The sequence below is a fragment of the Ips typographus genome, linkage group LG1, assembly GCF_016097725.1.
Source record: "Ips typographus isolate SLU linkage group LG1, UJ_Ityp_2.0, whole genome shotgun sequence".
Lineage (NCBI taxonomy): Eukaryota > Metazoa > Arthropoda > Insecta > Coleoptera > Curculionidae > Ips > Ips typographus.
The window spans coordinates 28,003,055-28,030,316 of NC_138422.1; the positions used below are offsets into that span (position 1 = coordinate 28,003,055).

General features: G+C 33.8%; 5 protein-coding genes across 10 annotated transcripts in view; 3 read left to right on the forward strand and 2 right to left on the reverse strand.

The window, feature by feature from the left end:
• Uqcc1 (Ubiquinol-cytochrome c reductase complex assembly factor 1) lies at positions 1–2,098 on the forward strand. 2 transcript variants are annotated; one of them, XM_081995699.1, is made up of 5 exons: positions 1–187; positions 245–430; positions 1,398–1,637; positions 1,696–1,890; positions 1,944–2,098. In XM_081995699.1, exons 1-5 carry the CDS (start codon positions 146–148, stop codon positions 2,013–2,015), a joined length of 735 nt encoding a protein of 244 aa, XP_081851825.1. In that variant the 5' UTR covers positions 1–145; the 3' UTR covers positions 2,016–2,098. The 2 variants fall into 2 exon arrangements, with proteins under 2 accessions (XP_081851825.1, XP_081851824.1); XM_081995698.1 differs by having other exon boundaries at positions 3–187; positions 239–430.
• Positions 1–27,262, reverse strand: part of mus301 (mutagen-sensitive 301) — a 178,741-nt gene that overhangs the window by 67,846 nt on the left and 83,633 nt on the right. The window lies entirely within an intron of this gene.
• Positions 2,089–27,262, reverse strand: part of LOC145740251 (sphingomyelin phosphodiesterase 1-like) — a 27,129-nt gene continuing 1,955 nt past the window's right edge. Inside the window, exons 1-10 of one of the 3 annotated variants that reach the window (XM_081995679.1) lie at positions 5,360–5,600; positions 4,115–4,398; positions 3,907–4,059; positions 3,609–3,860; positions 3,375–3,547; positions 3,130–3,324; positions 2,755–2,925; positions 2,523–2,700; positions 2,282–2,472; positions 2,089–2,230 (exon numbers count right to left, since the gene is read on the reverse strand). In XM_081995679.1, the coding sequence (XP_081851805.1) occupies positions 2,128–2,230; positions 2,282–2,472; positions 2,523–2,700; positions 2,755–2,925; positions 3,130–3,324; positions 3,375–3,547; positions 3,609–3,860; positions 3,907–4,059; positions 4,115–4,398; positions 5,360–5,471 (1,812 nt within the window). In that variant the 5' untranslated portion in view covers positions 5,472–5,600 and the 3' untranslated portion in view covers positions 2,089–2,127. Of the gene's footprint in view, positions 2,231–2,281; positions 2,473–2,522; positions 2,701–2,754; positions 2,926–3,129; positions 3,325–3,374; positions 3,548–3,608; positions 3,861–3,906; positions 4,060–4,114; positions 4,399–5,359; positions 5,601–27,262 lie in introns of those variants that run through there. The other 2 variants (XM_081995680.1, XM_081995681.1) reach the window with 2 other exon arrangements.
• On the forward strand, positions 9,092–12,945 carry Tsp68C (Tetraspanin 68C). The gene is made up of 5 exons (XM_081980267.1): positions 9,092–9,343; positions 11,248–11,469; positions 11,524–11,706; positions 11,792–12,001; positions 12,243–12,945. Exons 1-5 carry the CDS (start codon positions 9,281–9,283, stop codon positions 12,549–12,551), a joined length of 987 nt encoding a protein of 328 aa, XP_081836393.1. The 5' UTR covers positions 9,092–9,280; the 3' UTR covers positions 12,552–12,945.
• The window catches only part of mam (neurogenic protein mastermind), a 37,034-nt gene continuing 24,202 nt past the window's right edge, over positions 14,431–27,262 (forward strand). Inside the window, exons 1-3 of one of the 3 annotated variants that reach the window (XM_081995661.1) lie at positions 14,432–14,675; positions 14,724–15,186; positions 17,312–17,507. In XM_081995661.1, the coding sequence (XP_081851787.1) occupies positions 17,349–17,507 (159 nt within the window). In that variant the 5' untranslated portion in view covers positions 14,432–14,675; positions 14,724–15,186; positions 17,312–17,348. Of the gene's footprint in view, positions 15,187–17,311; positions 17,508–27,262 lie in introns of all 3 variants that reach the window. The other 2 variants (XM_081995663.1, XM_081995664.1) reach the window with 2 other exon arrangements.

Consider the following 27,262-nt stretch of genomic DNA (forward strand, 5'->3'; position numbering starts at 1 on the left):
TCATGCTTTTAGAGGTTATGTAATTATTAGAATTTTTAAAATATAATTTTAATTAAAAAATAACTATTAATTATTAACATATCATTATAAACTAGTTACAATTGTGTGGGTCTTAATTGACTAACAAAATTAGCGTAACTAAATAATGAACATACCCAGGTTTCACAGAGTACTGTGCCAAAAACGGGTGAGTTGTCTTAAAATTCCTCTTATAAGGTGGTTTATAAGGTAATTTCAGTTTCAGATGGTTTTGAACGCTTTAAATCCAAACGGATGCATTACAAGGCATCCTGCCTTACCATCCACACTGGATGCAGTAAATAGTAATTGTAGATTGATTTCGACTGTTGAAGTTAAAACACCTCAAAAAGATGAGAGCTTAGTTAAAAGAATACTGAGGAAAGTGCCGTTCATTAATGTGGATTATGTGGTAAGTATATTCCAGCATATAAACTGACTCTTCCAGTAGGTCAGCCAGTAGAATTGTAGCACAACTTTTTCAACATTATTATGTTTTCAAACCTCAAAACCTTTCCTTTGTATACTCTCCTGTTTACTGGTTGATGTTTTTTGTCCTGTTACACTTTGTATACTGTCACAGTCAAAACTAAGCTTAAAATATAATGCAATGCTTATGAACATTGGGAATGGTTAAGTTACACTTGAATTAGTAAAATTATGCTTAAAAGAAGCTCTGATTTAATTTTAGCAGCCTAGCACATTTAGATTCTTCATAAAGAGTAGTAAACTGAAAAGAAGAAGTATAAAATTTGCTTTAAACTACATTCTTCACTTTGGAAGTGTACTTGTGGTTATTTCTTAATAGCTATTTCCTTTGAGAATATTGAAATCATTTTCAGTTTTTCCATTTTTTGCTTAAAATTGTCTTTTCCCAATAGATTTCATGTTATTTTTACTTTTTTTCTTAAATTGCTTGTTTTCTACATTGTATAATATGTTGTAATTAGTAAGCATTGTCATGACCATTTTCTGGGTTTCTTTCATTTTCAATTATTCTTGTCTTATGGTTAGCATTTTTCTAAAACTCGTTTCAAGATATGAGATATGCCCTCTGGTGGTCAATTTTAGGGCATTCTAGCCCTTATTTTCTCTGTGTGTTTATCTTTATTTTGGTTAGGAATTTAGCACTGGTTTGGTAAATATAAGTGACAGTGTGCTATTGATATTATTTATAACAGGTTACTAATGCCTGATTTTAGTTCAAATGGCGCTGTGATTTTAACTTGAAAGGCTAATATACTGCTTATAAGTTTTTGGAATATTCCCTTTGATTTTCTTTTAATTCTATGTTCATTCTTTCATACTACCACAGATTGTTTGTAAAAACAAACACTCTTCTCTTTGAAATTCTAAACTAAACAATAAACTTTTGGCAGAAAATAAAAGGATCAGGTTATTTACTATATGAAACCATAGCGGATGGTCTTGATTACATAGACATAATGGAAAAACACGAATTGCCAGACACATTCTATTCTTGGTTTGTAATCACGGAATTGCACATTTGGATGTTATCCGCTCGAGCGATGGCCGAAGGCAAAGAGGGCCAATTGTTGCGCAACTCTCTAGTGGAAGCTTTATGGACGGATGTTGCCAAACGTACTAAAAAACTTGGAGTAATTTTAATCTGAGAAATAAAACCAAACCATTTTTGTCTGCAACTCCGAGTTTTAGGAAGCTAATCCGGCAGCTACGCGCGCACAGATCCAAGAATTATCCGAACAGCTACAAGCAGCTTTCATTGCCTATGACGAGGGCTTACAGTCAGACGATGTAGTGTTGGCTGGCGCCATCTGGAGGCGAATGTACCAGAGAAGTTACGCATCACCTCATGATATTGAGTCATTTGTCAGACATGTTAGGAAACATGTAAGTATTTCATGTCATTATTATATATTTTATTGTTCATTATTTTTTTAAAGATGTCCATGTTAGATAGTCTTAGCAAGGAGCAAATTATCAGAGTGGAGCCGGTGAAGTGGGAACCGATATAAAAGGTCCTAAAAAGTATTATGTATATATTGTAATTTTGTTGGGATAGTTATTACAGATTCTTAATAAAATAGCTTTTTATTTCTTTCCTTGTATTTATTATGCGCAAACCTATCAAGACATCGACTCTGTCCTAGTTATATCAGTAATCAAGCCGATTTTACATTCCTGGTCGCAACCTTCAGCTAGTGAAGCATCACCATCTCTGACGTAATATCTGCAAAAGTTACAGTGTGGCCCAATATACAGTTAAAGTGTTACAACTTACCTCCAGTACTGATAAAGCAAACTGTCATTACGGACCAGTCTTCTGGCCAGAGAATCGAAATTTCTGGGTGTTAGCGCATCAAACTGATAGGCCTCCTTCATAGAGTAAAGGAGTTTCCATCTAGGCGTACGATCGGGATACAAGTTTGCTTCGGTTAAATTGAAATAGTATGTTTCTATGTCAAGAATGTCCTAAACACACTGCATGAATAAAGTGTTATACATTTTATACAAAACTTTACAAATGTGTCCGGATCCACGTTCACAATCTTGTAATTTGGATTGTACTTTAGAAACGGAGTCAAACTAGCTCCATTGTAGCCAACATTGTTGGGCGTATCGTCGATTTTGCTGTAGAAAACTTTCAAACCGTCAGTGTGGGTATGGCCGAAAAACTGGCCTTTAATAATGTGCGCAAACCTGAAAATCCAATTTTTTTTAGACTGGGAATCGATACTTTTGGTGTTAAAATACCTGGTGATCAAAGAATTGTAATTCACCTCCCAAGGTTCAATGCATTCTTTATTTCCAGGGAACACGTGGGAAACAATGTGAACGTATTGGTCGCGACTTTCTGCTTCTAGCAGTTCTTTTTTGAGAAATTCCAATTGTTCTTGAAGGAATAATGTGTCGTATAGCAGCCACCTAAAAGCAATTCACTGTGGTTTTATTAGTGGTCTGTATGCTAATTTTTAACAAAGCCAAAGTTGTGCTGTTTTTTGTTTTCAAAAAATTAGGATTAATAAGGTAAAGCGGACTCAAGCATATTGGGATCAATTATTGAGTTGTAATGATGAACTACATTGAATGATATTATTAAAGAGTATTTTTAATTCAAATTTTTCTTACCAATTGTAAATATAGCAGACGTTGTTATTCAATACAATGACTCTCAATCTGTAATTCACCAAAATGGAGTAATATCCTTGACTGTTAATGGTACCGACACTTTCTTCTGGTATCCATCGTTTGAGCAATTCAGAGTTCAGTCCATACAGCCAGTCTTGGGAAAAAGCCTCATTTCTTATTTCTGGTGGGGCAAACCTAGAAATCACTTTTTAATATACGTATTTTTAATGTGGAATAGATATTACACATTCAACGGTGCTGACTCGTGATTTCCAATTGCTGGTAGAACAGAAATATTGCTAAATGAGTCCCCCAACAACTTTAAAGTCGATGCGATTTGGTCGGCGTTGTCCTTTTTGGATGCTTTCCAAATGGTGTGATCAATGATATCGCCCGTAAAATAAATGAGATTAATATCCTAGAAATTGAAAAACTATAGCTTATTGCTATGCGATTCAACATTGCTGCGTGCTTCTTACCGTATGAGTATGGTTAATAAAGTTAAAAGTACTTCCCATCAGCCATGGAGGTATATCGCAGTTGTAGTCGCCCCAAGCTCCAGCATTGCCAGGTTTTAGGAAACTACCTAAATTTTCTTTGCAACATACCGGATATCCGCAGTCGGACACCGCTCCAATTTTATAGTCCAAAGAAACGTGGAAATCGGAAAGATGTAGTATTTTAATAGGTCGTTTGGTAGATTCTGGCTGCCTTGTAACCTTATATAATATCTAGTTCAGTTTTGGATTAATATTATTAAAAGGTACGTTTTCAAACTTGTGAATTAGCAGCAGGGCCTCCTTGCGGAATATCAATCCTCCAATTCAGGGCCGGACTGCTGTAGTAACAATTTTCGTTTTGCAGTAGAACTGAGCACGCATACTCCGGACTCAGTATGTCACTTTCTCTAATAATGTATTCTAAAATTGGCTAAAAACAAGTTTAATCTAGTTTTCAGTATGGCAAAACACCAATGATAACTTACTTTATTAATTCGAACAACTTCTCTACAAAAATCACTAAAAGTCAACGTGGCCAGAGAGTAGTACAGGCTGCACAGGGCCGTACCGACAACTTCCACTGTGGTGGCCCTCAACTGCAAGTTTCGCACTAGTGCTTGACACGCACCACATATAACTCGATCTCCAATTACGTTGCGTATTTCGTTCATAATCCCCAAGTCAGATAGAAGTGATTTTAGTACTGATATGTTCATGGGTTGATAAGGGTTCAGCTTGAGACGTTCTGCAAACTGCTTTTCAAGAGTTTCTAAAATTATTGTTTTAACACATTTTTATCAAACATATCCTGTGAAAAACCTGGACAAAATTGTGTTTATGTTATTACACGAAGATACACCGTATTAATAAATTGCTACAAGATCACTTTTATAGCTTATAATTAGTGTTTTTAAAATCTCGTTGATAAAGACGTTATTATTAATTTAAAGATGATAAAAGTAAATAGGTACTCTTCTCTTGAAAGAAATTTGTTTTGAAAAAACAGACAAAATTATACTTCAAAATTCCTTTTAAGGTTACATTTTTAAAACCTGTACTAAACAGAAAAACAATCTGAAGAGAAGTTTAAAATGTGAAAATAAGTTATTTTTTAATTACTTAACGAGATTTGTAACTAAAAGTATTGAAAGAACTTTGAATGGCAAAAACTGAAGACGACGTTTTTAAAGATCTAAATTGGGTAATGATCATATATCGCAGTAAACATACATTTTAAATGTGTCCAAATTGTTCAGACTGCTTTAAGGAAGGAGTTTTTAATGATGTTACTAATTATCTCAAACAACTGAAAGTCCTTTATGACAGCCTTGAAAACTGTTAGATATTTGGTAAAAGTGAAACTGGCTACATACTTAATTAGTTGAAAACTATTAAGGCAATAACACATGTTTCATTTAAAGTCATTTTTTAATTAAAATTACAAACATTTCCTGTTCTTACGGTAACAATCCCTTTTCCCATCAGGTAATATAATTACAAGTGCATCCACCTATGCAGAATCGCAATAATAACAATTCCTAACATTCAGGTAGTAATTATTATAACTGCAATAAGAACTAATTACCCTGAGTCAGGCTTCTGTTTCACTTTTAAATAATAATAATATTTCCCGTTTAATGCTAAGTAATCAATTACCTAACGCGATATAAAATACGTGAAAGGAAATCGAACAGCAGTAAACGTATTAACTTGAAATAGCAAAAACTTACTTAACCGTTCATCGAAGGATGGTTCCGAGTCATCTTCTTGGCTTAGCACCAGATGGAAACAACAGGAAACGATGAGGAAAAACGCTAAGAAAATTGGTTCTTTTATTGACATTGCACCAGCTTTTTCCGATTCGACACCCACCACGGTTTAAGCTGGTTCTCTGTTTATCAGGGAACTTATACCGACTCGTGTCCTTAGTATCTTTATAAGTAGTCAACTATGTATCAGCGATTGTTCTATTTTGTTTCTAAGTTAGGAATAAGTACAACTAGTTTGTACGTGGTTGTTTTTTTTTACGTTATTTATCGATATTATCAAAGTATGTCAGAATTTGTAAAACAAATTTTGCCAGAAGAAATGTTGGTTACCTTTTTAACTGAAAGTTTTTTCTATCTTTAGGAAAACTTGACTTTTAGAAGAGTATTCAATAATCGCTTTGTATAAGGTATTTATTTTCTTTACTAACATTTTTCTTTTTTGTTAGAATTTTTCATTATTCTTAAATTTTGTCGTGCCACTTCTAAACGAAAATTGAAAAAAGAGCTATTCGACACAAATGTAATTGATCTTTTTATAGCCTGATATATCAAATACACTAAAACATCAGCTTCTATTAACTATTCTAAACTCCTTCTACTCGGATCTAGCTCGGGTTTGACTTTTTTGTATAAAGTTATGCTTTCCAGCAGAAAGTAAATTTCAGAGAACTTAGTGAATTCTTTATTTCCATATTCTGACAGCTGAAAAATGTCCATATGTAAAATAAGCTGTTTTTAAAGTGCCTCTGGACAACTTGGCAGCAACATAAGTCTTGGTTTCAAATCCAAACACCGAAAAACCTAATAAAAAAAATGTAAAAAGTGGCACATATTGAGAAACACACATTACAATTTTATCAGTTGTTTTAATTTTTAAGTAGTAAGTTTTTAGCTGTAAATACGCCATATTAACTGCATTTTCATCGGAAAGAAGGAAGGAAGAAAACATAGATTTTTACGTTTTTTATATTTCTTTCAGGTCACATCAACAGACTGTCTTGGAAAAACAGTTACATTGAATTACTTTTGGTCGTTGTCCGGAAAATTGAAGAGACGTCAGAGGAATTGGAAAACGATATTTTAAACATTTAGTTATAGCTAAACCACCAATGTTTTCTAAAAAAGCTGATAAGTTAATTGTTTTCGAGAAAAATCAACTTTTAGAAAAAAACGTTATAACAAGTAACAGTAACCTGTGTCTAAAATGCCACCCTTTTTGGAGGATAAGTTAATATAAACTTTTTTAGACGAACTCCATATCCTGAAGTATTGCGCATATACAGGGTGGTCCACTTTTAAACGTCAATAATTCACCAATCCATAGCCAATTAAAAAATAAGTTGACATTCATTATAACATTTTCCTGAAAAGTGCTTCGTAAGGAAAATACAGTCCTTCAAATTTCTGTTTAAAAAATCGTTTTTTTTGTCATAACTGTCAGACCGTTGGAGCAATATTGATCAAATTTAGAACAAGCACTTTATTACACGTTATTACGGTCAAAGACCCAAAACTAACCCAACCCAACTTAAAAATTGTCTTGGAAACGGAAGTTTAAAAAATATTATTGTAGCCAGTTTTCATAGTTTCCAGACAAACTGAAAGACTTTTCATGCAAATCGAGAGACTTTAATACTGAAAATTGACTTGTAGACATAAAAACTAAGTACATTTTCAAGAATTTGTTACTACAAATTCATACATTTAAACCTTAAAAATTGACTTGAACCCCAAAATGTAACTGAACTAATGAAAAGTGACATCAGAAGCTTAAAATTTGCCTTTGAAGTAAGTTTTCATAATTTGAAGACAAATTTCAATATTTTAGTCTTGAAAATAGTCTTAGATGCAGGACATTGACATTAGATTCATGAAAATTGTCTTGAAAACTAACTTTTCGTGCTTTTTACTTTGCTTTTGATTTTCTTCGAACTCTGGACTATTTTTAGTGCTTCAAAACTGCTTTCAGCTTGGAAAATCGAGTTTCAAGACTATCTTCACCAAGTTATTGACATAGCAAACTTAACAAACAATTTTTACATTCTTCATAGACTTAAAATGGCATTCGAAGCTTTGTCACTATTAAATCGACTTCTAGACACCTCTGCTAAAAATTCGGGTATTTATTAATAAACTAGACTGTTTTTAGTGTTTTAAAGCTGTTTTCAGTGCCTCAAATCGAGTTTCAAGACTATCTTTACAAAGTTTTTGACTTATCAGGCCTAAAAACCAGTTTGTCCACTGACCATAGTCTTGAAAATGTTATTTCAAGCTTCTTCACTATTAAATTGACTTCTACACTCATAGGTGCAATAAATTGTAGCACCTCTAAGAAATTCAGACTGTTTTTAGTGCTTTCTAAGACTGAAAAATCGAGTTTAAGACTATTTCCAAAAGTCAAGTTTCTTCAGTAATAAAAGTAAAAAATTTTGGTACCAAATGCTGCAATAATAGTCTGGAAAACTAATTTTTAGAAATAAAATAGTCCGAAAATTTAATTTACTTCTGGACTTGTTGTCCAGTCCAGAAAATTCAGTTGTACACCAACTAAAGTCTTGAAAATATATTTTTGGACTCTCTTTAGTCCTAGTAAGGTCCGTTCTAGCATTAAAAGTCAACTTTTATACTATTTTTAGTAGTAAAAAATGAGTTTCATGCACAATGCAATCTTTGTTTTGATTTCCGGACTTTTTTTAGTTCTTGAATGCCAGTTTCAGACACTCAACCAGGATGGCAGTCTGAGAAAGCGAATCATAAGACCATTCCTAGTAGTAAAAAAGTTTTTAGACTATTCAGTACAAATTTAGACTTTCACAAGTCTTGAATGTTCAGTTTTAAACTATAAAACGATTTTTTAAATGGAAATTTGGAGGACTGTTTCTTCTTTAGGAAACGTTTTTCAGAAAATTGACACAATGCAAGTCAACTTATTTTTTGATTGGCTATCAAATGGTGAATTATTGACTCTTCACATATACTCACAGAGTATATAATCAATTTGGGATACAATGTATTGTCCTGTTTTTAATTGAGTTAACGTAGGAAACCATTTTTAGGACGCTTTATTTAACTGAGAAGTATACTGAAGATGATTTACTTACATTTTTTACAATGTTAATATGATCTGAAGCTAATAAGATATCTTCTTTTATAAAGTTACAAGACCCAAAACCGTAATGATGTTAAAATTTAACTCTCCACCATGCCCCAGTAAACAATCTGACGTCCCCTGATCATGCTTAGGGCAATTAAATGGGACGTAAATTGATCCTACGGACGTCCCACTTTGTCCCATGATATCCTCAGATGATCCCAATTGAATCCTAATGAGACAGTTTGGGATGATAATAGGATAGTCCTACATTGGTCTTTTGGTATCTGTTCTGGATTAGACTGACTCTTTAGGATCAAATCAAGCTACTTAACACGTTTAGAGTAACTCAAAGATTTGGCACAACTTCTTGATACTGATATCCACTCCTGAGTGCATCAAACTTAAAAAGTAATAATTTCAATAAACGATTTATTCATATAATATGAAACGAATTTGGAAGCACAGGTGGTCAACATTCAATCACCTGCATAATATGAACCCACTACGGAACCTCGAAAAACCCCCCATCATCGCGCTAATTGTTACTTCCTTCCGTTCCGAAACGATTTTAAACAATCTTCTATTGTTTGGTTCGTCGCAATTGTTAGTACAGAATCTCTTGGCACTGTACGCGGTCGTTTTAAATTAAGGTACAACACGTTGATTGGATCAAACGAAGTCAACTGGAATTACTGTATAGTGTCCTAAGGTCATAGTCGACTCGCAATGTGCCAAACCATGATCAGTTTAGATGTCTTATAGGTGGATTTGTTTGCTTTAGTAGTGAAATGACCGGGATCAATTTGATTGGGAGTAAAGTTATATTGGCCGTGGGGAATTTTTTTCTGCTGGTAAGTCAATAATTAAAAACGTTGCAATTAGATGAAAATCTTTTAAGATAAAGTCATTTGGTAGAGAAACGGAAATTACGTGAAATTTGATGTAAATCGTTGTGATTGTTTTAAGTTACGTTTAATTACTCACTACTTAATTACATTTAAAACGTTACAAATTTAAAAAAAAATGTTTCGGTGGTAAACTTTGTATTTACATTTGGATAAGAAAATTATACAGTTCACTTAAATGCTGAAAACAATACTGATAACACTAATGCATACCTTCATCCAGTAGGTATACCGTTAATTAGACTATTTCTATCTAAATAAGGTTAATTTATTTTTATCTTTGTTACGTGTTTTTATTAAATAAATAATAATAAGTAATGGAACTTTTCCGACATTATCAGTAGAGTTTACAGGACTACTATTTTTTCAAGCGTACAAGGGTGAAAAAAATCTGGACTTTTGTTTTATTTTGCATAGTTTTACAGATACCGTCATAAGTTTAGATTGTGTTTGTGTTGGTTTATTAATTAAACTTGAAAAAACTGTGTTTTGGAGTGCTCGCTCCGCTAGGGGGCACTTCTCAACCATAGTTTATAATATGACACTTTGACGTTTATTTCTTATGTAGTTTCCATCCATTCAAAGAAACATTGTTGGCAACGTAGCACTCTTTTTTTAATAAAGTGTTTCCTGATGTTTTGATTATGTCAAATTTCAAAGCTAGAATTGCAATTTTTGACAAATAGCTCGAAACTTTTTTAAGAGAGCCTCTCAAAAATTCAAACTTTTCCTTCAAAAACTAAAATATAGAGTCAAAATCTACAATATTTCTCATAGAAAAATTGTCGCCGCACTAAATAATTATTAACGCTTTTATTTTGGGCTCTTTCAAGATCAAAAAGTTAAAGTTAATCTGTCGTTAATTGTTTGTAATTTAATTGTTTCTGATTTTACTTTTACTATTTCTATGCTCTGTCTATGCTAACAGCACAATAGAGCTACCGCTCTAGTATTAACTCACTCGACAATAACGCACCACTTAAATACAATTTCTCTTAATATAACGAGGTAATTCCGTCTACATCCCGTTTAGTCTTTCAATATAAATAATACGAAGGGAACGGACTTTTATTTGAACACTCCATTTGTTTCACTTTTGCCATTTGGCAACAATGCTAACACATTTAATATTTTTGAAAAAAATTAATGCACATCTTGACAACGTTGTATTTGTATTATGTATATTTTGATATGAAGACTATTACTTGCTTAAATAAACGATTAATTATTACACTATCTGCTTTGTCGTGTTTATTATAAAACTGATTTTATTAACACGAATTTTCATCAACATCTGCTTCAATCTAGAAACGTGAAGAATGAACAAAATAGTGACATCGACCGCGATTAATCCAAACCATAAATAATCAATTTGCTTTCAATGGTGGGTTTGCTTAAGACGTAATTAATTAACGGTTTTGCTTTCATTACTATTATAGTACCTATTTTAGCAAATTTGGTTAAGAGTAGTTGCTTAACTATTGATGAAATTATAACGGAAACTTTTCACTCATCATTGTAAAAATTAACAGAAAAATACTGCAGCATTTAAGCCCAGCCACTTTGTAGCACCTTTTTTAATGTAGATGAGCAACTTATTATTAAAATTTAATTGAATATTTTGAAAATTCCTGCATCACTAAGCTTTAAGACATTTTTCTGATTCAAATTTTCTTAAAAGTTAAGTAAGTCAGAATTTAAGTATAAGCTCTTTGCTGTGTTGTAACGTTTCTTGAGATATTATTTATTGGCTTAAAGCTGGATGGATTCTCAGTATTTTTAGTTATGACATATTCTTTTATACCTGAATATGATCTAATAATAATTACACTTTTTTATTATTTCAACAGGCATGTGGATTTACGCTGGTAACGGGAGGAATGCTCGTTTTGTTCGACGTGGACCGGATTCTCCTTTCCAAACTTTTGGTAGTTGGACCATTTAACGATTTAACCCAGCCCTATTTGTACTACGTTGCCATTGGTCTAGCACTGCTAGGATTGACACTAGCTGCAGCTGGAATTCTTGGATGTTGGGCTTCGTGCTTGCACAATTACTGGCTGTTATCCTTTGTAATTTGTTTGCTAGTCGCTTAAAGGATTTAGTTTGTAATGATTTATTTCCAGTACTTTATCATAGTGCTAAGCGTTTTGGTCTGCATCTGTTCTTTGTACGCAGTAGCTTGGATTTGGCCTCAGTGCATGGGATTCAGTCTGGATCCTGAAGCTCTTATGAAATCAGTGCAGAGAAATTATGGAGTGACTGGACAGGATCAACTCACTGCAGCTGTGGATTTAGCACAAGCTTCGGTAATATTTACGTTTATGATTATTGAACCACTTCTTCCTCTCTCCATATTATTAAAAAGACATGAGATCTGTACTAACCTTACAGTTCAATTGCTGCGGTATTCACTCAGCCAACGAGTACGACACATCCTTATGGAGACTGCAAGGCTTAGGACAGCCCCTAGCTGTCCCTTTAACCTGCTGCGTCCTGAACAATCGCCACGAAGACCGTTTTTATTTAAATCCAGTACCGGTGAACACCACTTTGTGCCAGGCTTTAGAAAAAGAAACTCATGAGGGTTACCGACATACAGTTGTAAGCATCTGATAGTAAGAATATCACAGTGTTCATAAATTACACGACTGTTCAAATCAAAGAGAACTTCAGTTACATTTTTTCAAATTGTGATGATAGAGTCACTACATTTTTTGAACTTTTTGGTTTGAATATAAACGATTTCAGACAGAACTCACTTTCTCCACTAGAAAAACCATACTTAAACCAACCTAACATTCGCCAATACAAGAACAACTAACTAAAAAGATAATAATTTCAGGGATGTGAGGAACCAGTAGACGAATGGTACCGCCAACACTACGTGGCATTCCTAAGTGCTGGATTGGCAATGGTTCTAATCGAATTTATTGTTTTGCTGAGTACGGTCCTGACTTGTACTAGGATTTACCATCACAACCAGAAAGCCAAAAACGAGCGACAGCACGTCGAACAAATTGAGTGCGATTTCACCTCCAAGGATTATGGATTCCAAAAGAGGCCATCTCAAAACTTTGAGGGCTACAGTAACGAAACGTATGCTATGACTGATAGTTTTAGGCAGAATTATAAACTGCTGGATAAAGTTTGAGAGTTTAATATATAAGTAGTTTTATAATTATACCAAAGAATGTAGAGAGCTCCTTTTATCATACTATAATAGTTATTTACATTACTAGTGTGTGAACAATATTTTACCTCTACTGACAACATAAAAATTAGTCATTTTTTCATAAAATATTATACACTCAAAATAACTATTTTACTGTACTCTTGCAGTGTTTTACCACGTGCCACAAGACAACTATTACAGCACTAGGGTGATAAAAATTTTCATTACGTAACTCAAAATAAGTTATGCAATAAATAATTACCATGCTAGTCGTAGATAAATATAAGATTTACTTTTTATGGTGTTATTTTATAATCTGATATACATATACCTTTACATGAATAAAGATTATTAAAATATTTGTTTAAGAGAAGTAAGTGTCTTTTTCTTGTTAAATACCAAGTAATATACCTGCAACACATACAGATGAGTAACGTATGCAGCCAAAATTAAAAAAAAAAACATTAAATTAATTGAAATGTCTAAGTCTAATAACAATTTAAAATTTCTATATAAACCTGGAGAAGTAAGAAATTGTCAAAAGCAACAGTTAATCTGAGAGTGTCCCAGTGTGTTAATTCTATAATTCTAACCAAGAAAACGTCTAAATTAGTAGAACTTTTATAACTTAATGACAATTTTATTTTACATAACACTTATAACTGAACTGACTGAAAATGCCCATGGTAAAACAGTCTAACGTTTTCTTGCCGTGATGGTGAAGCAAAAATACTGTGGAAATGATTGTAGAAGCTTTACAAACTTCTGTAAGTATGGAAGACTTGGTGAAGTATTAGTAATCAGAAGGCAAATAAAGATGCAAACAAAATAAATATATGGAAAAATAATAGACATTTCTGTAGCGTTGTCAACGATCTGAAAGAACTGATGTTGAAAAGTGTCATAAAAGTGAACCTAACTGGTTGCTTCCCCAAAGTTTTGAAAAAACATTAATGTTCTCTGAATATTTGAACCTGAATATAGATAAAAACACTTTGAGAGGATAGGTACCTTCTGTGACAGAGAGAGAATACTTATTACTTATAGAATAGAGCAGAGAAGAGAAATTTGAAGGAAATGTTCAAATTTCAAGGAAAAAGGACTAGAAAGCCCAAATTTGAGAATCAGAAAGAGGCCTGGTTCAGAACATAAAGAATTTAAAGAGATAACAAATAAAATTTGAACCCAAATTTATTATTTTGAAATGTTAATAAGGGTTTAATGTGGAGCATAATTTAAAAGGTTATGTTGGTTTGTTCAGGTATTTTATTAGTTTTTGTTTTCACAAATCACGTTAAATTAAATTAAAATTATTTTATATAAATTTAAGTTTTATCAAAGAAGAATTACTATATTAAATTATTCAATACATCATACAGCATTAAACCAATTATGGTGTATAGCTGGTTGCCGCATTGCCTGCTTCCAGAAAAAAACCTCAGGGGACATTAGAATGTCATTGATCTATTTGACCCACCCCCGTAATGAGAACAAATGTTCTTTCGGATTTATGAAGAATCAATATGGCTGCCTGTGACGTCACTGTTCTTGTGGTGAGATTTGATAAATTAGTTACATTTTTGATGTGGATTTTTGGACGCTTGGCATTTCTTCCATTTATGTCGGTTATGGCTTAGGTTTAGATTGAAAATTTGGCATTACAACTGTGCAGAAAAGAATTGAATTAATGCTACACGTCTTGGAGAAAATAAATAAATAACGGTCCTAATTAATGAGCCCCGGTATAAAGTAGGTGTTGAGAACTCGATCGGTAAATGTCGGGAGCACGCGACTTTTACGCGACCCGGGGCACGTCGCTTTCACTCCCTCCCACTGTAAATCCGTTGTACATCTCTGTCTAACCAACATGTGTCAGGTGGCTGCACTAAAACGCATCTAAAATGGCCGCGGTTGCTAAGCGGACGACAGTGGGTTTGGTGTTTTTGTGACGAAAAAGCCCGTTTTTCGAGAGATCGAGAGCGGAATTCCTTAACCTACGGACCATTGTTTGAAAGGAGAGTGTGTGCGAAATTATGTAAATCTGTCGATTTCGTGGTATACCGACTACGAAACGTTGATTTCCCGTACTATCTTGATTGTTGTGTACGTGATGATTGGTGGGTTTGTTGTCTTTTAATTTTTTAACTTCAGGGAGGTCAAGAAGTGCCGTACTTCCACTTCCAACCAATCAAAAACTCTTATTAAGATCAGGAAAATCTAGTGCCCATTTAAAAACAATTGACACCACTGACATAAACACTTTAGGACTTACCATCAACACTACTTGTGTGAACTGCCAAACCAAATTCACACCAAAGTCGGTTTACAATGGTAAATCAGTATGTATAGTTTCAAGGGCCTGAAACAGTGTACGGGACGTGTTTAGTTTCACTTAATAACAAACTCATTTGGTGCTATGTCAATGCTCTCACATTACTGTTGAGACCAGCGGCTATGTGACAGCGAACTGGCAGATCAACACACTGGATCGAGCTAGCTCTGGACCAGGGGGTTGCCTCGACGACGGTGGGACACTTCCCTCCGTCGTCCCCCAGCCCCCGGGATTTCCTCAGCTCTTCAGCGAAGTTGCACCCAAGCAAGACGTCTTGGATAGGTGAGCTGATTATGATTGGTTGTGGGTTTTACTAAAGGTTTTATTTCCTTTTATTACCTTGTTTAAACTGTCTGTTTGTCACTGGATGTTAAAATTGACTTTTAAAACCTTGTCTCTAGATTTGATCTAAGTAGTAAATCAGTATATTCTGGCTATGTATGGTTTGGGGAGGACAAAGGGAAAAATCTCTGGGAAAGACCAGAAAAGTACTAAAATGATAATTATCTACAAGTTATGGTAAATATTGTTGCAGTACCACTTGGTACTTATCTTATTTGCACTGTCATACCTTAGGATAGAGTCAAATATAAGTTAACTTTTAATAAGTGTGACAGTTTGACTAACAGCCATACCTTCATTATAGATTGACATTGACAGAACATAACATTAGACTTATTTTAGGTTAGGTTAGGTTAGGTATAATGTCAACTTTCTATTTGAAACCTGAGTCAACCAAAGAGTATAACTGATAAAATAGTAAAATTGCAAATTCAATAGCCTTCCGCAGAGTCTTTCCTAATTTTATTATATTTCCAATTGCATTTCCTTAGCTTTAGGTGTTGGTCAGGAATTTTGGATTATTCTAAGTATTGTCCAAGGTTATAAATAATAAAAAACAGAGTACTTTACACTGTCTTAACCTCATATTTAAGGACAGTCATATGATAAATAATACAGATATAGTAAATATTTTTATTAAAATAATTGTATGGTTATTCCGAGGGTTATTCTTTAAAAGAGTTTTGTAAAACGGTACTTTAAATTCACATTTTTTTCAACTAATTTGTATAATTCTTATGTTCATTTTTCTACAAGGGTCTAAGATTTTGATTTCTAATGGTGAGAAGTTGGTTATTTTAAAGGCAAAGTACCAGCTAACCATAAAAAACAAACCACAGATTACTTAATACCAGATGCGAAAGCGCCACAAAAAAGCAACTCAGGTTAGATCCAGCTTGATTTCGAGGTACAGTGCCGCCTGCACCAAACCAAGAAGAATCAGTCATTGTTTCCATCTGTGTCTTGTTTGCCCAGCACCAATTGTCTCAACTGCACTGATTTTAGATTGTATGACATTGAGCAAACTGAAAATTATTACTTTCCATTTTCTTGTTAAATGTTAGTATAATAGAATCATTCAAATCTGAGTTAAAATCATTTTTGAGATAACACCTTGTTAAACTGTGTACTGTGGGTTTGATTGGATGGTGATAATAATACTTTTTTACAGAACTTTTACTAGACATACCAGAAAAAGTATTTATATTATACGAAAAGAGAAATTTAATTATCCAAGAAATTATCACTATTATACAATTCACTCGTTTTGCTATACACATACACGTAAAGATCTGGGAGTTCAAAAATAACCAAAATGAATTATTTATGCAAGCTGGGGTAACCTTCCGGGTAACCCTACAACCCTTTAAAAAACTCAGACTGAACAAATTTGAGCTTGCATGTTTGTAATTGCAACTTTTGTACAACTAGTGAAAGAAAGAATTACATGACATAAAAACCATCTGACTGGTGTATAGGGGAAGTGACATTATTTAACAGTTAACTACATTGACAGATGACAGCCTGACTGACACATGTCAGTAGGGAAGTTTTAATTTTAGATCTAGAGGTTTTTTTCCCATTTTGTCAAGAGCAGGTGTTTGGGATGTTTCTATTATTTCGCTGTTGAATGTGTTTGCTTTTTGCTACAAAATGTATTTGTAAACTCTATTATTATTCATACAAATAATATATTCTGTAGTTGAAGTTTTGAAAACAAAGATCTCTATTGACAGTGCTTTTGGATTTTAAAAAAGTTTCATATAATGTAAGCTGTAGCATTCATTGACCTATATACCAAAATCAGGCTGAGAACTACCTACATTATTATAATTATCTATTGAAGGTGATCCCAGGGATAAATCCCAAGATACATATTATGAAAATACCAGCAGCTGCTCTGGTGGAAACAAATCCTAAAATTTTTCTTTGTCTTGATACCAGTAACTTTTGAAGTTATCCAGCCAGCTGGATGCATCAAATTGTTGAATTTTTCTTTGTTCCCTATGATTACAATTATTATCATGTACTTCTGATTTCTATTGATTTGATATCTAATTTTCAGATTGAGGAGACGAATAGGTGGTTACAGAAAGCGCCAAATGGATTGCATGCCGCGTTACGACCAGGCCTTTACCGGGCAGTGTGAGCAAAACTTGCAGGACACGATGCAACTGAAACAGAGATTTTTTGATGGCAAAAACAAGAGAGTGTCCAAGGCCAAGGACAAGAAAGAGGGTATCCAGAGCAGCGTGCATGTGGTAAGTTTTTGCTTCTACTCTTATTGAGATGTTTGAAATTATGTTTGTTTATTGTTTCAAGAAGTAATCAAGTAGTATGTCTTGTATTACCACTTTTCAGAAAGTTTAAGAAATGTCCAGAAAGTGTCGCAGGACACTGTGTTTATACTTTATAGCGCCAGTGTATTTACTGTCATGAAAAGTTGGTTTATCTAAATTCTTAAATTTTGGTGACTAAAGCCATTTTAAGATTGACAGTTATTTATTAATTTGAAACTCATTTTAAAAATTCATTTTTTTCTCTTCTCAACTGTTAGGTCCGGGTACGCCCCATAGGGATCCTGTACTAATATTTTTGTTCCACTTGTTACCTAAATTGAAATACTACCTACTCCACAACCTACCACGTTGTAAGGGTGAATTGGCTTTAAACCATTGAATAAAATGTTCCTATTATGACGATTTGACACCCTTAACGTACAATACCGGTTTGCTGGTCTATCTCGTCTCTTTCTCTCTCACCGAAACTTCTAGTCGGGCACAGAGCTATCTAAACAAATTGAGAACTTTCGGATGCGTTTCTCGCTTACATTCTCTTCGTCGAGAGCACGATACAGTTAGCGACGTTCAACAGTAATATCCTAGGAATTTGCATGACGTAAATATTGCTGTGATACAGCACAATTGTGTTGCTTTCGTTTCAGTTGGCGAGCGAGTCGCCGTGGCCATTACAAAGCCAAAGACCTTTATCTCCTGCATGGTTAATGTGTATTACCGCCCGAGCCAGGCTCGAGATTTATTAGTCTCGAGCTTTTAAGGCACTTGTGCGGTACCGTACTGACGGTATAATGTAGGTAAACTGAAATGTGAATGCCCCCACGCCGCACAATACGAAACTTTTTCGACAGTGTTTGCTTTGTTGTAATAGTCCCACCTTGACAACAGGAAGCGCTTCCGATGATGAAATTGGCAGCCTTGTTTCAACCCGGGGTCATCGCGGAGACACGGAGGAGAAAGCTTCCTCCACGTAAACGTTCTCCCTTCGCTTGTTATTGGTTCAATTATGCAAAGTACGGCTCATTTGTTAACTAATTATGCAAGGCTAGATATCGTTGTTGCCAAGACTTCTTAACTGGGATTGCACTGGCGACCGTTAGCGCTACATTTGCATTGGAAGTAGTTAAAAAATAATTTATCATTATTAGATTGAATTAGAACTAGAACCAAAAACAGACGGCATGTGGGCAAATTGTATAACGAGAAAAGGTGCCCGAATGTGTGGCGTGGGTGGGTTTTGCAAAGTCCTTCAAACAGTTTCTTAGTACTTTATAGTATCAACACAGTGGATCAACTTCGATGCAAATAATTCACAGATGGCACCACTTGCGGCATTAAACTGACTTTATCGGTTTGTGATTCTGAACTGTTTTAGTATTGGTTAGGACGTTAGAACCATTTGCATAAATGGATTAAGTACTTGGAATTCAAACCAGTTGAAAACAAGGCTATTAAACTGCAAACAAGACACACCCTCAACCCAATATGCAAAAATTATTGTTCTACACTTATCGAAAACACAAATATTGATTTTTACAATCAAAGATATCGAATACTTGGAAGTGGGAAATCTGCAAGAGCTGTACGGAGATAAGGGTAGTCCTGTCTTGTTTCATAAAATATGTTATCAGAAATGCAGGTCGAGGGGAGTAGATTGAAAAGGTTTTTCATAATGCCCTGTTGCCAGATGTTTATGAATCTAATAATATGGTTGAATGCGCATTTCTGGAGGCACAGTGTAGTTTAAAACAAAAAAAACCAGGTGCCAATGTGGGTAAATTGTGTAGTCTATTTTGTTTAAACAGTTAAGGAATGCAAAAAACAATTCCATGTATGTAATTACAGGTAAAATTTGACTTTCACTTTTTTTTAATTATATAACTTGCTAATTTTTCCAACTTTTGTTCTAGGTAAGTCAGCAGAAAATGCCAAAATTGACAATTAAGTTTTAGTTGCCGGATTTCTATTTAAAATGAATTAATCTATCAATGAAAGATAATGAAAAAAAATGTTGTAATAGACGTTCTATTCAAATTTGTACTTAGTTTAATTGTTATTTTTGACTGTTGTCAAAATTTCTAAGAAAAGTGACGAAAAGTAAAAAACGAGGTTAAAAAGTTCCTGAAGGGGTGTTTTAATTAATCCGATGTTTAGAAGAACTTGAACAGTGTTAAACTGATTGTTTGCTGGAAGGCTGATCACATTCTGAAGAAGGTTTTGACACAAGAAGTCTGTGAAGAAGAGACTGTGAAAACGTTGGGGACTTCAGGAACTCTACCATTTATGTCAAATACCCAAAAAGTGAAAAAACGTCACTAAGTGATTACGAAATTTTTTTCGAAACAGGAATTTACTGAAAATTGTTATGCATGGCGACAAAGTGTCCAAGAGCACCCTGGACATAGGAGATTAACATGGGAAAACGGTTTTGATTTTTTTGCGCCTGTACGGTTGATTTGATTGAAAAATCGTATTAATGAAAGTTGTAGTACCTATCACGGACTAGTTTTCTGTATTTTTTTTCAGATCTGTAACTTGAGCCTTTTCGTCGTAAAACACGAACAAAAACGCGAAAATTTTAACTTTTTACCTGCACTGTATAAGCGGTTGTCGAGCAACCGTACCAGAAACAATGACCGGTTTACCCGTGTTTTACGACGAAAGGGCTCAAGTTAGAGATCTGAAAAAAATACAGAAAACTAGTCCGTGATAGGTACTACAACTTTCATTATTACGATTTTTCAATCAAATCAACCGTACAGGCGCAACAAAATCAAAACCGTTTTCCCATGTTAATCTCCTATGTTCAGGGTGCTCTTGGACACCTGGTATATTGACTTGGTGAGACTCTTAGAAATCTTTGAACTTGGTTAGTGTCATCACGGTCTTACGGCTATAATTACTCAGTAAATCACTAAATAATTAGTTAGAACTGAATTGCATGTGACTCCAGAAGACTTCTTGAATAATGTCCTATAAATAACCATAAATATGAATATGAAAGTTTCATTATTAAAGCTTAAAAGCAAATATGGTCAAAGTATTTTTTTTATGTAAAGAAAATAAATACATTTTATTATACAAAAACGTATATAAAGAAAGAAGATATTATAAAGCCTTTTGAAACTCTTCTGCATAAAGCCACATTTTCCTTACGATCGGTTGTCTACATGGAGACCAAAGCAAGTATCTCCACTTTAAATTAATGGCTAATAACGTTCTAAAGTAAAGATAAATAGAATGTTTACGATTAAGACGGCACCGAGAACAGAACCCACCTAAAGTAGGTTCACGGTAAACAACACAAATTGCTTGTTTATAAAGAAATCTTTCTACCCACAATGATGATTTTATATCGTTTGCCAAGCGTCTGGCCGAGTTATCGTCAAAACACGGGAATTTTCCCAGATAACGTTTTTTTCGTCCAAAACTTCCCCGGAATTATATTTATGATTGAGGGCTAGGTCTAAAGTTAGCATATATACGGAAAAGTCCATATAATGAGTCTCAGTTGGGTCACTTTGGCATGGCTTTATTAAAGTTAGCGAGGCCACCGCATCGGTATTGATCGTGATATACATAACTGAATCGTCTAGTAGAATATTAGTTGTAATATCTTCTGGCACGATTCAAACCCAGATCGTGCGCAACTGTACGTCTAATTACGGAATTAAGCTTATTAACTGATGGAACTGGGCCTTGTTCATTAAGCGATAACATAACAGTATACTGTAAACGTTCTAATGTATGAAAAATAAATGACAAAGTCGGTTCGAGGTGCACTTATCTGCTAGAAACCGTTTTAATCTTGTATAAGTTAGAATTGATCTGATAACCGCTTTGCCAGTTTGTTGCTATTCCGAAAACAGGGATGCCAGTGGGTTACACCCCTTTATGTCACTTCCCATTTTACTTATCGATTTTGCTTTTACTTTCCTCAAAGTTGATTAAACCGCTCACCGTCTAATACGATAAATTTGGAGAAAGGCATTCAAAAATAAAAAAAAACTAAGTTTACTATGGTTATAGTTTATTACGAAAGGTTATTTTGAAAGTATTACGGATGTCGTACTATAGCAGTTAACCAAGAATCAAGACCAAACGCAACGGTACTAATTCAAACTAGCGTACCAGAAAATTTGTCCTAAAACGGTCTTCTTGGAAGGTTTCATTTATAGAGTTCACATTGTGAGTTTATATCAAATCAGGTTATCATGTAGACATAGGAAATTGAAGATACAGTAAATATAATAATGGTGGTCCAATAATGGACCATTTTGTAGTAATTGGGGTGCAGAGCAATGACTATCCGAAAAACAACACAATAAAATATTTTATTAAGATCAAGTTCATTATCTGAAGGCCATCTACATTATCTTTGGAATAATTGGACTTGTTATGGACTTTGCAATAAAAAGCTTTAGTTGTTTTTGAATTATTATAAAATCTCGATAATTGTAGGTAGTTTCATATGGAGAGGGTATTTTAATTCAATTTGCAAAATTTGTCGCAAACCAATTAAAAAAGTCATACGTTTTTTATATTGGTTAAAAATTATTTGGTTGTAGCTGGTTTACAACCTAGATTTTTCAAACATGATTTTTTTTATATTTTTATAAAAATACTCAAATACTTGTTGATGTATCATCATTCATCATTGTTAGCTATCAACACCATTTTAAAATATTCATGTTTTTGCAGGAAATTGTTTGAAAGCGAGTATCTCGAGAAAGTTTGTTCTATCCGTTCCAAATAAGCATTCTTAATTTTAGTAAAATTCATCAATCTGTCATATGTACATTACAATAATTCTAATGGACGTAACCGTTGAGGTCACTTGAAGAATGGAAATTTTCATTTTTTATAATGTAATTTTAAGACGACGTTGTGAAACTTGAGCAGATTTTGAGATTGGCAGGCAGAAAACGGGAAGAATGTGTCAATCTCAAAATAAGGACAAAACCATTAGATAAAAGCTTGTCTGAAGAACTGAAACCTTGAGCTAGAACTCAAAAGTTCTTAGACTAATGTTTTGGAACGAAATAATTTGCCTGGCTTTGAGAAAACTGGAAATATTCTGGACAGTGACCAGTGAAGAATAGAAACCTCTGGAGAAGAGTTAAGATCTGCACAAGGCTTTCCTATGTGCTTCAGGTTTTATGATCAGGACTTCAGGCGTAGTTAGAAAAGCACGAAAGAGTGAGTTCGAAAAAAAAAATAAAAACAATATATTTTTTTAAAACTTTATTACCCTGTATATTGGAAACGAAGCCTTTGCAGACAAATGTTTATAGGAGTAACCCACCTTAAAATGTGCTTTTTTAACCACGCCTGAAGTCCTGATCATAAAACCTGAAACACCCTCTAGAATTGAAGCTGAAGCTTATCAAAACCTAAAAACATGAAAAAGCCTCTGATATAGATTGTCAGATCTCCTGCACAAATAAGATGTTTCTGGAAATGACTTTGAGATCTGAAAGATGGTTGTGAGATTCTCAAATAACCGGTTCACATAAACAAGCTTGTTGAGAACAAATAGTATTGGGCATAGAAAACAGAAGAGTCAGCAAATTGAAATACCAAAAAAAAGTGGCTTGTGATACTGTTCTAGTGAATTCTAAATGCAATGTTTTCTGCAATGCAAGTGAATTGAGTAGTTTGTAATGACAATGGATGGGTACTATTGAGAGGAATAATACAGTTCATGATTCAGAAAATATCCATGTAGCGCTATTCCATAGCTTTCAAATGTTAGAAAATATGGAAATCTAACACAACTTGGAGATGTCCTGTAGATTTGAAGATTTTTTTTTTTTGAAGAACTGGCAATGCGGACAAAGCGGTTTATGGTAAAAGGTTATTTGAATATTCATTGTAGACAACCTGTCTGGTTAATTTTGTTTTATTTGAATGCTTAAAGTCAAAATGTTTCTTTCAACAATTCAATGAACTTCCTGACAACTTGCTGAAACACTCGAAGTCTCAGAAAAATCACTTTTTGCTTTGTTTTAATAAGAGAGTACATTTTGAACTCTTCAGCTTTAGAATAGACTTGATAATTTCCTAGAATTACATAAATTAACAGGATCCTATTACATTTTTCATAAATACTACCGACATGAAATCTTCTATTCGTCCTTGTGGGTTTAATTGGATCCGGAAAATTGTCGTCATCAGAACGTTTCGACTTTCATGAGTCCGAGCACATAGAGAGAGGTCAGGTTGTACGATGTACTGCTTCGAGCACACGCTATCTTTCCTTTTCTACTACATATCACCTATGTTATTATTATAAATAAACTTGGCAAGAGTAAATAATATGGTGTATTGCACAGTTCGAAATCTGTTTTTGTTTATGACGAGCTAGTAGATTATCACAAGGCTTAGTAGCATGAAAACAAAAATTGTTTTTGATTACCTATACGTAATTGCCTAGAACGTTATTTAGTTGGTTAAGTGATATGTTACGGGGACAGGGTGACCTATTCAAAATGTGATTGTTAATAGTAGGTCATATTATAATTTCTAAAATTGGTTAGGATGAAAAGGATCGATTTATAGGAATTTTCCCACCAATCTCACCGCTATGGAACATGATAATTGCTAAAAGTTTTTAACATTAAACTTTGATCCTAAAAATTCTTACATGGTTATCAGAACTGCTGTTCCTATCACATAGTTAATTTTGATAAAAAAACCCGCTTTAATCAAATTTTTTATTTCTGCATTTATAAAATTTGCAAACTATTACTGGGTTTTCCAAATCTTCATTTTGTAAAAATGGTAAAAACTCAGTGACCAAAAGTGGATGTGCTCTTGGTTTATCAACTTTTGAATGAAAATCTCGAAAACGCCACTTGATAGGAAGCATAGTGCCAGACGATATCGATTTTAATAATAAATTTGTTAAAAAATTTAAATATTCTCAAGGTTACATGATTATAATATGTAAATAGCTCGTTTAAATCTGATTTTCTTCATGTTCAATGGATGGAACCCATGGAAATCTGTCTTTCTTTGATATGTTTATCACTAGATTAACAATTCAGTCAGGGTTCAATGACAAAACTCTTAATTAAAAACTTTATTGAGTGATTTTATTGGGTATGAAGCTTGCAAAGCAGAAACTTAAAGGGACTTCTTAAAGTCGGTTACCTGACAATATTTGGATGTTTTGGATGTAGATTAGTAGTTGGGTAGAAAATTGGAATGTCTGCAACAAACAAGCTTCATAATAAACTCTAATTCTATAGAAAGAAGTTATTTTATTTATCACAAAGGATCCTCATGTACCTTCTATTTTTTTGACTGGCATCATCTTTATTAAACTCCAATGCTTTAAGTACCTAGTTAAGAGTCTTTTTGCTTGTGTCTAAGACAGTAGTGTCGTCCGCATAGACTTGTAAGTTGGTGAGCTGAGTTCAGTTTATTATAAAACTTGCTCACGTTAGAGCATTGCTGTACTGTTTCAATGACGTTTGATAGAAAAGGATACACTAGTTGGAAAGCGGTACAAAACTTAACCGTGTGGTTGCGCGCAATAAGTGCTTTACAATGTTGCCAAGAATATCAAAAAAGAGTTAATAGTAATAATTTATTCATGTTAGTTATCAAAATTATTCAAAAATTAAAACTAACTGTATCAACTTTTTTTGAAAGAAATCTTTGATAATTTCTTGTGGATATCATTATTATGATATAGGTTAGATTAGATAAGGCAGGTAGCATTACTTGCTGAATTTTTTTTGACGATCACGTTAACAAAGAACCTAGTGGACTCAAACATTCACTTTTTGTAAGTAATGTCATGTTGTAAAAAAATAGTACTGGTACTACTTTAGTACCATCGCTCAATTTTAGAAATACCTTGTGTCTTAATTCGTAGGAATTGCTTTCGTCACGTGATGGTCAACTTTCGAGAATCGGGCTGTATGTACTAAATTCAGTATCAAACTTGGGTGTATGTGGACAGAGAGGCGGCTAAAAGTAAGAAGATTTTAAGTAGTAAATGGGTTTTTCGAATTAAAGAAAATAATAAATATAAAGCTAGATTAGTAATTAGGGGATTTGAGCAAGAACAGGGAATAGATTATACGGAAACGTTTAGTCCAGTCATAAGTACAGCTCCGTTAAGAATTTTGATTGCTTTAGCTGCTAAAAATAGTTTGATAATTAGGAAATTCGATGTCAAAACGGCTTTTTTGTATAGCGAATTAAAAGATGAAATTTCTATGGAAATTCCAGAGGGTTATTCGAAAGTAAATTGTGAAAATAAAATCTGTTTGTTAAAAAAAACATTGTATGGGCTTAAAGAAAGTCCAATGAGGTGGAATGAACATTTTACTTCTGTTTTAAAATCAATTGGTTTGATACACCTTAAAAGTGAACAATGTATATTCAAAAATGAATCCTCCTAGCGATTTACGTAGATGATGGTCTAATTTTAGGAAATGATGAGGAACAGATTAATATTTTGATTCAGAAATTAACAACTAATTTTGAGATAGTGTCCTGTAAAAATCCAACTTCCTTTTTAGGTATTGAGATTTGCAAAGGCAAAGATTCTATTAAACTTTCTCAAAGTAAGTACATATCAGAAATCCTGGATGATTTTGGTTTGGAAAACATGAAACCAGTTAGTACTCCTATGATTTATAATCCAAGCACTGATGATACTTGTTTGAACAAAGTTTTTCCTTACCGAGAATTAGTAGGTACATTACTATATGTTTCAAATAAAACTAGGCCAGACATATCTTATGCGGTAGGATATTGTAGTAGGAAATTAGATAAACCCTCAGAACGTGACGTAGGAAATATTAAAAGAATTTTGCGTTATTTAGTTTCAACAATCAATTTGGGCATTCAATATACAAGTCATAGTGAGGATTTGTTAGCTTATAGTGACTCAGATTTTGCAGGAGATATATACTCAAGGAAAAGCACTACAGGGTATATCATAAAATTTTGTGGTGGTCCTGTGGCATGGTGTTCTAAACGCCAACCTATAGTATCACTTTCCAGTACTAAAGACGGTGCGATAATGGAGGAGAATATAAAAATCGAAACTTCATGGATTGGTGCAAAGCTAGAGGTATAGTTGTAGACTATAGAGTGCCCTACTCTTGGTCGATCTGAGAGGCTAAATTGAACCATAATGGAAAAGGCTAGAGCTCTTATATTTGAGACAAACTTGGCACTGCAACTTATTTGTTAAATAGAAGTCCTTCAAGTACTATTGATAAAACTCCTATTGAAATGTGGAATGGAAAAAAACCTGATTTAACAAATTTACAAATCTTTGGATGCATAGCTTATGCGAAAAGACTGGGACCAATGAAGAAGCTTGATTATCGTTGTGATGAGTACATTTTTGTTGGATACTCTTTAGGAAGTTATCGCCTGTGGGACAATAAAAATAGAAAAATCGTAACTTCCAGAGATCTTTAAAGAACCAGTGGTTAGACCAGAATTTAACACAACTCTTTGTACCACTATCTTACAATTGATGAGAGATTAAATGGCAACGTTGTACATTGTGTGTGTTCTCTGACGTCGCTTTACCAATAAACATGGCTCTTATAAGGGTTACAAGGAACTGTAAGTAGTACCCCATTTTGTCAATTTATTGAATATTTATTTGTCAGCAGCTGATGGCAGGTACTTTAGTAAAAGTGACCAAAAGTTTTGCGTGTTGCAAAATTTCGTAAAGTACCCAG